This window comes from Protopterus annectens, chromosome 16.part0, assembly GCF_019279795.1.
Source record: "Protopterus annectens isolate FY-2018-M chromosome 16.part0, PAN1.0, whole genome shotgun sequence".
NCBI classification, from domain to species: Eukaryota; Metazoa; Chordata; order Ceratodontiformes; family Protopteridae; genus Protopterus; species Protopterus annectens.
In genome coordinates this window covers 813,537,329-813,552,667 of record NC_056750.1, presented here as the reverse complement: position 1 = coordinate 813,552,667, position 15,339 = coordinate 813,537,329, and the positions used below count along the sequence as shown (strand labels likewise).

Genomic DNA, 15,339 nt, shown 5'->3' with positions numbered 1-15,339 from the left:
ACTAGGGACCCAAATATCTTTGATCTAGTCCTCACAAACATGGCTACCTTTGCCCATCTCCAAATTTATTTTTATTTATTTATTTAACATTTGTTTACCGGGAAAGTCCAACTTGGAACAAAGCCAGTTTTCAGCGGAGGCCTGGGCAGAAATGCTCCAGACACATGCCTTTGAAACGTGGGAGGAAACCTGAGCACCCGGAGAAAACCCACACAAACGCAGGGAGGGCATGCAGACTACACACAGAAGGCACTCCAGCCAAGAATCGAACCAGAGAACCTCTTGCTGTGAGACAACAATGCTACCACTGCACCATTGCACTGTCCTTATATATCATCATGCCTTATTAAATCAGACCATAATTTAGTCACATTTTCCTTTAAAACTGGTGGCACTTCCCTTGAAAATAGCTTTATGTTTAGGGACTTCTTAAAAGCAAACCTTCTTCATTTACTTGATGACCTAACTAAATTCTAATATAATTCTCCTCCAAAGCATCACATTGCTTAAGCTACTACCTATACCTCTGACTTCTACTCCCACTTAAATAGTTATATTGATAAGGCAGTCACTATCTGCACAAAATATAATGAGAAATTTAAAAACACCCCCCCCCTGCAGTGGAATAACCATATATAACAGTAGAAAGAACTGATTAATGCATATAAGAGGTCTCATTCTCCCTACCTTAAGAATATATTTAAGCAAACTAACAAAGAACTTAAGGGAAACATTAGCAAGCTCGAAACTGAGTATGAAACCACTAAAACCAAAAATAACTACAAATCTTTCTTTAACTACGTGAGGAGGTTAAGACCTAACATCCAGCAATGTTTGGAGTAAGTCCATAATAATACTACACTCTCTGACCCAAAGGAAATAGCTAATGTCGTAGCTAACAATTTATGGCAAATTCTTCTCCATTCTCAGTTATAGCTGTTCTATAGGTTCCACAATCCCAGTCACCCCTTTCAGTTACTGTGGAACAAGTTCTTGCAACCCTCTCAAAAACTAAGAATACTTCACCCATGGGCCCTGATATGGCCTTTATGAACCCCTACTTAACCTCTTTAATCTATGCCTCTGCACTGGTTACATTCCTGTAACCTGGAAAACAGCCATTGGAATGCCACTACACAAGGGTGGCCCAACCACAGATCCTTGTAACTATAGACCCAGTAGTCTCACTCGCATCATATGTAAAGCTATAGAGTGTATTATCTCAGACCTCACTAATTTGGACATTGTAAATCCCTTAACCCTGGACCTTCATCAATTCGCTTTGTCAAAGGAAGGTCCTGCCTCTATAACTTCATTAATTTCTTTGAAAAAGTAATCAACACAGTGGATAGTGGCTGTGCAGTGCAGACAGCATATCTAGACCTGGACAAGACCTTTGACACTATTCCCCATGCAGGCATTATTGATAGACTTGTAAATCTGAATATAAATTTTTATATTGTGGGATGGATAACAAACAGGTTCTATTACAGAACCCATGCAATTAGAGTTGCAGGTGCCACTTTTGAAAACAAAAAATTATCAGTGGTGTACCACAGGCTCAGTTTTGGGCCGTGTCCTATTTGGCATTTATTTCTCAGACCTTCAGACCAGCACTCCTGGCCTATGGTTAACTAAGTTTGCAGATGGCTGCAAAGTGGATATTGTTATTCAATCTTCAGCTGTCTCACAATTACTCCAACATGGGTTAGAACATTTTATCAACTGGTGCAAAGGCAATGGTCTCATATTAAATGTAAAAAAATATATATATAATTAATTTTGGCAAACGCAACAGTTTCACTTAAAATATAGGTGATATACCCCTCAAATTAGACATAGTTTATAATTCCTTGTTATTTGACCAGCATGTCTCCACAGCAATTTGGAAAGCCTTTTATCTGGTTCATCTAGTTTCCAAAGACATCTCCACTAGATCCAAAGAAGTCTTAATTCCTCATTACCTGTATCATATTAAACCCATTATTGAATATAATGCACTTTTTGGCATGTATTTGTCTAAACATATCACACAACTTGAGAGATCTCAGAGATGTATAACTAAAAAGATGAGTGGCCTTATAAATCTTAGTTATCAGGAGAGGCTGTCAGATGTTTCTCTGTACTCAGTCTCTTACAGACTACTCCTTGGAGATCTGTTACTAGCCTTTTAAGCCATGAAAGATCCAACTCTGTCTGACCTCCTATTCCTTCGTAGAACTAAAGGTACTTCAGATACTCGATTTATGGAAATAAACCTTTATCAAAAGATAAATAAGACATGCTGGCGTGATTGATTCATATCCCAAAATATTCCTCGTCTGTGGAACAAATTTTCAGTATATGTCAAGCAGAATAGCATTCTTGGCACCTTCAAAGTTAATCCAGATAATTTTATGGGCAACCTCAAATTCTACCCTGGTCTAGCCTGTCTTATCCTTCTTGAGTCTAGAGACAACTTTTCAATAGGGTTTTTTTGACTAGGCTTCTAATGTTCTGCAAACTGATTGCCTAGTACTTACCTATGAACTCAAAATACTTGTGAGGTGTCATATGACATCTATTAAACATTATAAAGTAGACACATAGTCTAAAGGAAGAGCAGAATTTGCAAACGTATTGACCACCCTAGTACTTAGAGGGTACTGCTTGGGATTCTGACCATATGTTTGGATCTGACTAACTGCTGAAACATGTCTTAAAGCAAGATACTAGAGTTGATGAACCACTCACTTTAACAGCAGATCAAGGGAAAAATGCTATAATAGACATACCCACACTTCACCCCCTTGTAAATAGTTAACAAAGTTAACATTGTAGGTAGTTGCAGCTTATAGGTTTTAGTATAGTTGTGTTATTAGAAACAGAAAATAAAAATGATTGACCACCACATGGTTAACCTACAACAGATCACTGCCTATACCAAATCTTTCTGTGAGTAGTCAGGCAGCAGGTGTGCAGATGATGACGAGCCGATGCTGACTGTGTATCTGTATCAGTTTGAATATTATTGATGTCAGCTTATATTGGCAAGACAATGGGCCATGGAAACTGCAAGAAAAACCACCACTAAAGAAAAGTATTTCATCCTGCTAACTGTATTAATGCTTTTGAAATGAGAGCTTCACTCATCTCTGCTTTCAGTTACCATGCCTACAATGCTAGATTATTCTTATCTTGTTTCAGATGTGTCTTTTCAGCATTAAATTAGTTTGATTACAGTTTTAGTATAGCTGACAACAGCAACTGAATGTGCAGCTATTTATTTTTCGTATATGAAAGTAATTTGCAGGATCTTGCTATAACTTGCCCCCCCCCCCACATGCACTCATAAACAGATACACACACACACACACACACACACACAAATGCACGCATGCTCACACTTCCTTTAAAGATCACTTTTTCCATTCTGCATCTGGTATGTTTTTACTGCAAAGCCATTGCCTCTTCTTAGCCATTTGCCTCTGCATGTAAGAAATAATACTAATGAAGGACTGCCTTGACTGTCTTGTTCATCTGATAATAGTTATTTCTGTCAGGTGGACTGATGATATTGCAATTTCATGTGGATACAAAGATTAACTTTCCTTAAACAGAGACAAGATAGTGCTACGAACTACCATTCTTCAAGATTCAGATTTCACCTAGTACTTGTATCAGTATGTTACCCTTCCAGTATCTACAAAAGTCTTCTTAAATGGGGGAAAAAACGTATTATTATTATTCTTTACCCTATAGTCTCATAGCATTGTTGGTTTCTTAAGTGTTAGAAATAAAGTTAACATAGGTAACATACCCATTTTTGTATATGTACTTTTTCTATCCATGTTCCCAATGGCCATCAAGCCAATATCACAACTTCTCATTTGCCTCACTGAGGCAAGAGCTCCAGTGCTCGTTTATTCTCTCCCAGAATGAGAGCAACTGAAGCCCATTCATTTCCCTGTTGTGTTAGAGAGGTCTGTTATGGCTGTCAGTGTTATCCCTGAGGGGACTTTAGTTTTGTGACCATAACCTCACCCTTGATGATGATGATGTAAGCAATTCTATCACCACAGGGGGCTATCAGCATTCTCCAAGTAGTAGCACATGCCCTCCCTCACATACACTGGAAGAACTCCTGAAGAAGAAAGCTTGGGTAAGCATGCACATAACCCCTCCACAGCCATGGCCTAGCCCTTTGATAATCCTGGAGTGACATAGCCAATAGCTGCAAAAGCTGCAAACCACCAAATTCCTCCCCCCCTGGGAGAACACGTCAGCAAAACAAACATGTGTTTCTTACCCTCCACATGACTTTTCCATTACTGAAGCCACTAACTGAACTGTGGTCATTTGGGTGTTGACTTCTTTGTTCCCTACTTCTAGCCTGGCTATAATAAACTACTTCACCCTATGAGAAGTCTTCTCCTTCTTGAGGCAAATAACTTATCTGTAACCTATTCATTATCCTGGCTTGTGGATAAGAGTTCAATTCCACTGGGCTGCCATTTTTAGCAAGTTTTATTCTGCTAAAGAGCTGTTCCCCCTCCCTTTTATTTCATTTTGTTAAAGAGCTGTTCCCATCAGTTTTGCAGCTGATGTGCATGTACTTGTAAAATGAAGGCATTCCAACATATTCCTCATGAGTGAGCACATTTCTGTATTTACACATTGAAAACCTCCATGTAAGCAAGTGGCAGAGCCAAACATGTATCTCAAGGCCATGTGCTGCACGCCATCTGCACCTTTCTGAAAGAGGTGTTGCCAACACAACTATCTGATTGGATTGCCTTCCTCCTCCCAAATGATGGGTAAGCCTACATCAGCCACAGACTCGTGCCTCCCTCAGTAGCTGCACTAGTGACCATGTGACTAGTCAGTCCTGAGACATTTAGGCCCACAGTCAGGACTGTATCCATCTATTCTTCTTATCTCATGGAGTCAACATTTCCATGCATGCACTGCACCTTAGCATAGTACACTGACAACATTATACATATGGGTTCATAGGTTTATAGGCGTACACTAGGCTAATGGCCCTGGAACCTTTACAAGCCTAGCCTGGCATCATGCCACCCAACCTTAGTTCCCAGTGCCTCTGTCGAGTAGAGCCACTGGAGTGATCCCCGGGGTGAATTTTCTATTTCCCATCCACTCATCAAGATTTCTCTTGAAGAGGGCCAGTGAGGTGCTCTGTTTGACATGTGTGGGGAAGTCTATTCCATAGCATGAGCAGTCTCTGGGTTATGAACCTGTCCCTCCACCACATTCTGTTGATTGTAGTAATGAGGTTGAGATCTTTGGAGCATGTGGTGCGGAGGGATTGGGATTTCTTTAGATGTAGCATTTCTAACAGAGCTGGGTCAGACATGGCTTTGTAAGTCAAGCAAAGATCGCCTCTAAGTAGGCAATATGAGACAGAGAATAGTTGGAGTTTTTTTGAGTCTCTCTCCATATAGGGCAAGTGTTTAAGGCCTAGGATCCTCTTTGTGAGGTACTTTTGTGGCCTCTCCAGTTGTTGCAGGTGTCTAGTGAGGTACATGCCAAATGGGGCATTGTACCCGATGATTGGCCTAATGAGGGAAGAGAAGAGGGAGACCATGACCTGTTTCTTCTTGGATGCAAAGCCCTTAGTAATGAGATGTGCTACATAGAAGGACTTTCTGACCACAGTAGAAATGTGGTTGTCAAGAGAGGTTGCTGTCAGTCTGTGTTCCCAGATCTCTTATAACGCCTCCTGTGTTCAGTGGACTACAATTGATGTGGTAATTCATGGGAACTGTGTTTTTCCCAAAAGGGATGACGACACATTTTTTTGGCACTGAGCTTAAGGCCATGGTTCTGACACCAGTCATTGGTCTCAGTGAGGCCTATCTGTAGGATGTCAACATCACTTGGGGAGTTAATAATGGCTGCCAACTTACAATCGTCTGCGAACTTTGTCAGCTAGAGTCCCTTCGTCTTGGCCTGAAATTCTGAGAAGTAGATGCCAAACAGGAGAGGACCCAGGACCGATCCCTGTGGGTCTCCACTCGTGACTGATCGGCAGTCTGACTTGGCGTCAGCTACTTTCACACTGTGGGTTCTATCTGTGAGCCAGTTTGCAACCCACTTAGTGATATAGGGGTTGATGCCTAGCTTAGTGAGTTTTTCTATGATTCATAAATGGGGAATGGTATCAAAGGTCTTGGCCAGATCTTGGTAGGCTGTGTGAACCACCTTCCCTTCACCCACAGCTCTGGTGACTGTCTCAAAGAAGTCAACCAAGTTGAGCAGGCATGATCTACCCTTCACAAAACGAAACTGTGTGGGATCCAGAGTTTGGAGATTCCCTATATCCTTGTTTATTAGGTCCATGATGATGCATTCCATAACTTTGCATATTAGACTTGTCAGGCTAATGGGGCGATAGTTCCCAGGGTCTGTAGTCTCTCCTCCTTTGTGGAGAGGGATGACTACAGCAGTGCACCATTCGGTAGGGACAAAGCCTGAGGTGAGGCTGTGATTGAACAGAGCACACAGGTGAGGTGCCAGTTCACTCTGTAGTTTATGTAGAACACAGACAGGGATATTGTCAGGTCCCATAGAATCTGTATTCTTGGCCTTGGACAGTGCTGTTTTAACCTGTGCAGCAGTAGTACTAGGTGCCTGGCAATCTACTGGTATTGTGTTTGGTCCTTTGGGGGGGGGGGGGTGGATAAAGTTGGCACTGAATCTGTCGGCCATTATATTGGCAATATCAGTTGGCTCGGTATAGGCGGTACCATTGTGCAGCAGCTCAGAGCAAATCTGGGTATTGCCGTGGAGATTCTTTACATAACTATAGAAGGCCTTGTGGTTGTCTGTGCTATCTGCTGCAATTCTGTATTCATAGCTAGCTTTGGAGGATTTGACGAGGGATCTCAACTTTTTGTTGAAGCTGATAAGGGAGTTTTTCCAGTCTTGGGACTTCACCTTATTCCGCATCAGTTTCCTCCTTCTGTTGCAGAGTTTGTTTATGGCAGGGGACCACCAGATTGGCTTCCTTTTTTTGGAGGAGAGAGTCTTGGTTCTATTGGGTATGATGAGATGCATGCACTTGTGTACGTGTTCGTACAGTGCATTGGTGTATGATTTGGTGGTCATGCAACTATTCCTCATTTGCTTGGGTACCGTGAAGTTAGCTACCTCTGTTTTTAGGAGCCCAAAGTTAGCTTTGGAGAAGTTTTTCATGGTGGTTACCTTTGTGGGGAGGGTAGGAGGGGATGTGGATTTTCAAGGTGATTAGTTTGTGGTCGGATCTAACCAGGGAGGAGTTGACTATTGGTGTAGAGCAATGGTCGTCCATGTTAGTAATGACTAGGTCAAGGATGTTGCTACCTCTAGTGGGGGTAAGAAAGAGCTGGTCCAGCACATTGGAATTAATGAATTTCGGAAAACATTGGGCGAGTGTATTGGTACATGAGTAGTTTTCCCAGTTAATGGAGGGGTAGTTGAAGTTGCCCAGTATGAGAGTGTTAGGTTGGACCCTAATATTCTCCAGGGTGCTTAGGAACATGGAGTGTGAGTCTAGGGACGTGGATGGGGACCTATAACAGGCTACAACCTGAATCGCTGTCTTACCCAACGTTATCTGCAGCTGAAGTGTCTCTGATGCATTATGTTGGGCTACCAGTCTGGAGGTGTGCGCATCCTTTATGAGTATAGAAACACCACCACCTTTGGAGCTTCAGTCCAAGTTCTGGGGCCGAAAGGTGTGGAATGAGTTATAGCTTGGTAGTGCAGGGGGTGCTTTCTGCTGCCTTGAGCCAGGTCTCTGTTACAGCACAAATGTCGATGTTCTCCATTTTAAGGAGTGCTTCGAGCGAGTGCATTTTGAGAATTAGACTTCTAGCGTTGAGCAGCATGACCCTCAGATTGCATTTGTTAGTAGCTGTTACAGTAGTAATTTGGTTTTTGGAACACCGCCTAAAAAAGGCACTATAGGCATGGCAAGAGCCTTGGCCAGTATCCAGAAGCCCAGGGGTGACAGATGTAGGCCATCTCTGGCAAAGCATCGAGGTTTGTCAATCATGTCATCCCAGGCAGGCAGACAGACACTGGATCCCCTTAGAATGACACCATAAACTTACAGCTACAGTCCACTGTAGGAACTGCTAGGGATTCCCACCTGGAAAGTTAAGACATAGCTGCATAGCTATGTGTTTTATCTAAAGTTAAATAAGTTTCTGCTGATGTACTTACTTTCCATGTTTCTTTAGCTTTCTGAAAACATGAGTACTTCTTCTCACAAGTAACTGGAAAAGCATAATGTCTTTTTTTTTTTTTTAATTTAAGGTTCCCTTCTTTCTCATTATCAACAGCAGAGCAGAGGATTTTCCAGGTCTCTGGACCCTAACAGTAACTTTGGTTTTTACCCAAGTCTGGTTGGAACTGCCATGGTGAACTCAAGAGAGCCCAAGGAAGATCAGTCAGCTGGTATGTCTGGATGAGCTTTCCGATGTAAACATTATACAGTGCATTATGTTTCTTATTGGAGAAATTTAGTGAAACTGCTATATGACTAAAATAGTAGCAGCGTTACTATCGTACACTAACTCAGATGTTACTATTTCATGCTGGCCTTTGGGGTCTTCATTAAATCTGATTGTGTTTTTGCTTTAAATGATGAAGCCAAAGCCAAACGCTCAGTCAACACTGCAACTGCTACCCTCACAGACACACATCAGTGCATGATAAATTGTCTAAAGCCTAGCAGTGCATTCACAGTCACCTCTGTAGTTCTAAATTTATTCCTGAAGCTCAGTACGCATTTGCGTCAGCCCTTTTAACAATGAAAAGGTAAATAACTACAGGTATTACTGATGTTGTTAGCCATGGTTGTCACTAGTATCGCTACATCTGTTATTGTTGAAATAACTACAGGTATTAAATAACTACAGGTATTACCGATGTTGTTAGCCATGGTTGTCACTAGTATTATTGGTATCGGTACATCTGCTATTGTTGAAATAACTACAAGTATTAAATAACTACAGGTATTACTGATAATGTTAGCCATGGTTGTCACTAGTATTATTGCTATCGCTACATCTGCTGTTGTTGAAATAACTACATGTATTAAATAAATACAGGTATTACTGATGTTGTTAGCCATGGTTGTCACTAGTATTATTGGTATTGCTACATCTGCTATTGAAATAACTACAGGTATTACTGATGTTGTTAACCATGGTTGTCACTAGTATTACTGGTATCGCTACATCTGTTATTGTTGAAATAACTACAGGTATTAAATAACTACAGTTATTACTGATGTTCTTAACTTTGTTTGTCACTAGTATTACTGGTATCCCTACATCTGTTATTGAAATAACTACAGGTATTACTGATGTTGTTAGCCATAGTTGTCACTAGTATATTGGTATCGCTACATCTGTTATTGTTGAAATAACTACAGGTATTAAATAACTACAGGTATTACTGATGTTGTTAGCCACGGTTGTCACTAGTATTATTGGTATCGCTACATCTACTATTGTTGAAATAACTACAGGTATTAAATAACTACAGGTATTACTGATGTTGTTAGCCATGGTTGTCACTAATATTATTGGTATCACTACATCTGTTATTGAAAAAACTACAGGTATTACTGATGTTGTTAGCCATGGTTGTCACTAGTATATTGGTATCGCTACATCTGTTATTGTTGAAATAACTGCAGGTATTACTGATATTGTTAGCCATGATTGTCACTGGTATTATTGGTATCGCTGCATCTGCTATTGTTGAAATAACTACAGGTATTAAATAACTACAGGTATTATTGATGTTGTTAGCCATGGTTGTCACTAGTATTATTGGTATCGCTACATCTGCTGTTGTTGAAATAACTACAGGTATTAAATAGCTACAGGTATTACTGATGTTAGCCATGGTTATCACTAGTATTACTGGTATCGCTACATCTATTATTGTTGAAATAAGTACAGGTATTACTGATGTTTTAGCCATGGTTGTCACTAGTATTATTGCAATCACTACATCTGTTATTGTTGAAAAAACTACAGGTATTACTGATGTTATTTGCCATGGTTATCACTAGTATATTGGTATCGCTACATCTGTTATTGTTGAAATAACTACATGTATTACTGATGTTGTTAACCATGGTTGTCACTAGTATTACTGGTATCGCTACATCTGTTATTGTTGAAATAACTACAGGTATTAAATAACTGCAAGTATTACTGATGTTGTTAACCATGTTTGTCACTAGTATTACTGATATTGCTACATCTGTTATTGAAATAACGACAGGTATTACTGATGTTGTTAGCCATGGTTGCCACTAGTATATTGATATCGCTACATCTGTTATTGTTGAAATAACTACAGGTATTAAATAACTACAGGTATTACCGATGTTGTTAGCCACGGTTGTCACTAGTATTATTGGTATCGCTACATCTGCTATTGTTGAAATAACTACAAGTATTAAATAACTACAGGTATTACTGATATTGTTAGCCATGGTTGTCACTAGTATTATTGGTATCACTATATCTGCTATTGTTGAAATAACTACATGTATTAAATAAATACAGGTATTACTGATGTTGTTAGCCATGGTTGTCACTAGTATTATTGGTATTGCTACATCTGTTATTTAAATAACTACAGGTATTATTGATGTTGTTAACCATGGTTGTCACTAGTATTACTGGTATTGCTACATCTGTTATTGTTGAAATAACTACAGGTATTACTGATGTTCTTAGTCATATTTGTCACTAGTATTACTGGTATCCCTACATCTGTTATTGAAATAACTACAGGTATTACTGATGGTGTTAGCCATGGTTGTCACTAGTATGTTGGTATCGCTACATCTGTTATTGTTGAAATAACTACAGGTATTAAATAACTACAGGTATTACTGATGTTGTTAGCCATGGTTGTCACTAGTATTATTGGTATCGCTACATCTGCTATTGTTGAAATAACTACAGGTATTAAATAGCTACAGGTATTACTGATGTTAGCCATGGTTATCACTAGTATTACTGGTATCACTACATCTATTATTGTTGAAATAAGTACAGGTATTACTGACGTTTTAGCCATGGTTGTCACTAGTATTATTGCAATCGCTACATCTGTTATTGTTGAAAAAACTACAGGTATTACTGATGTTGTTTGCCATGGTTATCACTAGTATATTAGTATCGCTACATCTGTTATTGTTGAAATAACTACAGGTATTAAATAACTACAGGTATTACCGATGTTGTTAGCCACGGTTGTCACTAGTATTATTGGTATCGCTACATCTGCTATTGTTGAAATAACTACAAGTATTAAATAACTACAGGTATTACTGATATTGTTAGCCATGGTTGTCACTAGTATTATTGGTATCACTATATCTGCTATTGTTGAAATAACTACATGTATTAAATAAATACAGGTATTACTGATGTTGTTAGCCATAGTTGTCACTAGTATTATTGGTATTGCTACATCTGTTATTTAAATAACTACAGGTATTATTGATGTTGTTAACCATGGTTGTCACTAGTATTACTGGTATTGCTACATCTGTTATTGTTGAAATAACTACAGGTATTACTGATGTTCTTAGTCATATTTGTCACTAGTATTACTGGTATCCCTACATCTGTTATTGAAATAACTGCAGGTATTACTGATGGTGTTAGCCATGGTTGTCACTAGTATGTTGGTATCGCTACATCTGTTATTGTTGAAATAACCACAGGTATTAAATAACTACATGTATTACTGATGTTGTTAGCCACGGTTGTCACTAGTATTATTGGTATTGCTACATCTGCTATTGTTGAAATAACTACAGGTATTAAATAACTACAGGTATTACTGATGTTGTTAGCCATGGTTGTCACTAGTATTATTGGTATCACTACATCTGCTATTGTTGAAATAACTACAGGTATTAAATAGCTACGGGTATTACTGATGTTAGCCATGGTTATCACTAGTATTACTAGTATCGCTACATCTTTTATTGTTGAAATAAGTACAGGTATTACTGACGTTTTAGCCATGGTTGTCACTAGTATTATTGCAATCGCTACATCTGTTATTTCTGAAACAACTACAGGTATTACTGATGTTGTTTGCCATGGTTATCACTAGTATTACTGGTATGGCTACATCTGTTATTGAAATAGCTACAGGTATTACTGATGTTGTTAGACATGGTTGTCACTATTATATTGGAATTGCTACATTTGTTATTGTTGAAATAACTACAGGTATTACTGATGTTGTTAGCCATGGTTGTCACTAGTACATTGGTATCGATACATCTGTTATTGTTGAAATAACTACAGGTGTTAAATAACTACAGGTATTACTGATGTTGTTAGCCACGGTTGTCACTAGTATTATTGGTATCGCTACATCTGCTATTGTTGAAATAACTACAGGTATTAAATAACTACAGGTAGTACTGATGTTGTTAGCCATGGTTGTCACTAGTATTATTGGTATCGCTACATCTGCTATTGTTGAAATAACTACAGGTATTAAATAGCTACAGGTATTACTGATGTTAGCCATGGTTATCACTAGTATTACTGGTATCGCTACATCTATTATTGTTGAAATAAGTACAAGTATTACTAACGTTTTAGCCATGGTTGTCACTAGTATTAATGCAATCGCTACATCTGTTATTGTTGAAATAACTACAGGTATTACTGATGTTGTTTGCCATGGTTATCACTAGTATTACTGGTATTGCTACATCTGTTATTGAAATAGCTACAGGTATTACTGATGTTGTTGGCCATGGTTGTCACTATTATATTGGAATCGCTACAGCTATTATTGTTGAAATAACTACAGGTATTACTGATGTTGTTAGCCATGGTTGTCACTAGTACATTGGTATCACTACATCTGTTATTGTTGAAATAACTACATGTATTAAATAACTACATGTATTACTGATGTTGTTAGCCATGGTTGTCACTAGTATATTGGTATTGATACATCTGTTATTGTTGAAATAACTACAGGTGTTAAATAACATCAGGTATTACTGATGTTGTTAGCCATGGTTGTCACTAGTATTATTGGTATTGCTACATCTGTTATTGAAATAACTACAGGTATTACTGATATTGTTAGCCATGATTGTCACTATTATATTGGAATCGCTACATCTGTTAGTGTTGAAATAACTACAGGTATTAAATAACTACAGGTATTACTGATGTTGTTAGCCATGGTTGTCACTAGTATTATTGGTATTGCTACATTTGTTATTGTTGAAATAACTGCAGGTATTACTGATATTGGTAGCCATGGTTGTCACTAGTATTATTGGTATAGCTACATCTGTTATTGTTGAAATAACTACAGGCATTAAATAACTACAGGTATTACTGATGTTGTAAGCCATGGTTGTCACTAGCATTATAGGTATCGCTACATCGGCTATTGTTGAAATAACTACAGGTATTAAATAACTACAGGTATTAAATAACTACAGGTATTACTGATGTTAGCCATGGTTGTCACTAGTATTACTGGTATCGCTACATCTGTTATTGTTGAAATAACTACAGGTATTACTGAAGTTTTAGCCATGGCTGTCACGAGTATTATTGCAGTTGCTACATCTGTTATTGTTGAAAAAACTACAGGTAGTACTGATGTTGCTTGCCATGTTTATCACTAGTATTACTGGTATTGCTACATCTGTTATTGAAATAACTACAGGTATTACTGATGTTGTTAGCCATGGTAGTCACTATTATATTGGAATCGCTACATCTGTTATTGTTGAAATAACTACAGGTATTACTGATGTTGTTAGCCATGGTAGTCACTATTATATTGGAATTGCTACATCTGTTATTGTTGAAATAACTACAGGTATTAAATAACTACAGGTATTACTGATGTTGTTAGCCATGTTTGTCACTAGTATATTGGTATCGCTACATCTGTTATTGTTGAAATAACTACAGGTATTAAATAACTACAGGTATTACTGATGTTGTTAGCCATGGTTGTCACTAGTATTATTGGTATCGCTACATCTGTTATTGTTGAAATAACTACAGGTATTACTGATATTTTTAGCCATGGTTGTCACTAGTATGATTGGTATCGCTACATCTGTTATTGTTGAAATAACTACAAGTATTACTGATATTGTTAGCCATGGTTGTCACTAGTATTACTGGTATTGCTACATCTGTTATTGAAATAACTACAGGTATTACTGATGTTGTTAGCCATAGCTGACACTAGTACTATTGCAATCACTACATCTGTTATTGTTGAAATAACTACAGGTATTACTGAAGTTGTTAGCCATGGTTGTCACTAGTATTACTGGTATTGCTACATCTGTTATTGAAATAACTACAGGTATTACTGATGTTGTTAGCCATAGCTGACACTAGTACTATTGCAATCACTACATCTGTTATTGTTGAAGTAACTACAGGTATTACTGATGTTTTTAACCATGGTTGTCACTAGTATTACTGGTATTGCTACATCTGTTATTGAAATAACTACAGGTATTACTGATGTTGTTAGCCATAGCTGACACTAGTACTATTGCAATCACTACATCTGTTATTGTTGAAGTAACTACAGGTATTACTGATGTTTTTAACTATGGTTGTCACTAGTATTATTGTTGAAATAACTATAGATGTGAAGTTGTTCAATCTCACCGTTCTTTCATCACTGATGGGTTCGGAGCCGTTCCTCAGCTTCGATACAGCCGACTAGCAAGCTGAAAGTTCTCCAGTAGCTCAAGACCCCACCCCTTATCCCATAATGCACTGCTGGAATTACCTCAGATCTAGTTTTTCGTGGCATGGATCTCTTGGTTTCCAGATTGGCTTTAGACTTTATTGGGAGTTTTTCAACTTTCAGCAAGTTATATATATATATATATTTTTTTATATACCATTGTTCTATTCTTACTAGCAGATATACTAGATAGTAAATAGTCTTTTTTGTGTTTTTACCCCTTTCCTCAGTATTTCTATCTTGCCTTCGGCCTTTTGGCCTTAGGATTAGTGATTAGTCAGTGATCCCCTTTGGGACTATTGTTTTGCATCTCTTATTACTGTTTGTAGTTATTTAGTTGTTAGTGCCCCTTTTGGGCTGTGTGTATGTTTGTGTGAGTTACTTAGTTTAAAAGAGCTTTTAGTTAATCAGTGTGCTTGAGTTGTGTAATGTCTGAAGATAAGGACAAGCATCCAAAGTCTGGGTTTAAAAAGTGCCCAGACTGCGGACAGAAAATGTCAGTCACAGATGTCCATGTGCAGTGTATATACTACTTAGGTGAGGTACATC

General features: G+C 38.3%; 1 protein-coding gene across 1 annotated transcript in view; it reads left to right on the top strand.

Annotated features, from left to right (window-relative positions):
• The window catches only part of CCHR16.PART0H9orf43 (chromosome chr16.part0 C9orf43 homolog), a 1,158,566-nt gene that overhangs the window by 874,259 nt on the left and 268,968 nt on the right, over window positions 1–15,339 (top strand). The window contains exon 10 of the mRNA XM_044057889.1: window positions 8,302–8,442. Coding sequence (XP_043913824.1) covers window positions 8,302–8,442 — 141 coding nt within the window. The remainder of the gene's footprint in view (window positions 1–8,301; window positions 8,443–15,339) is intronic.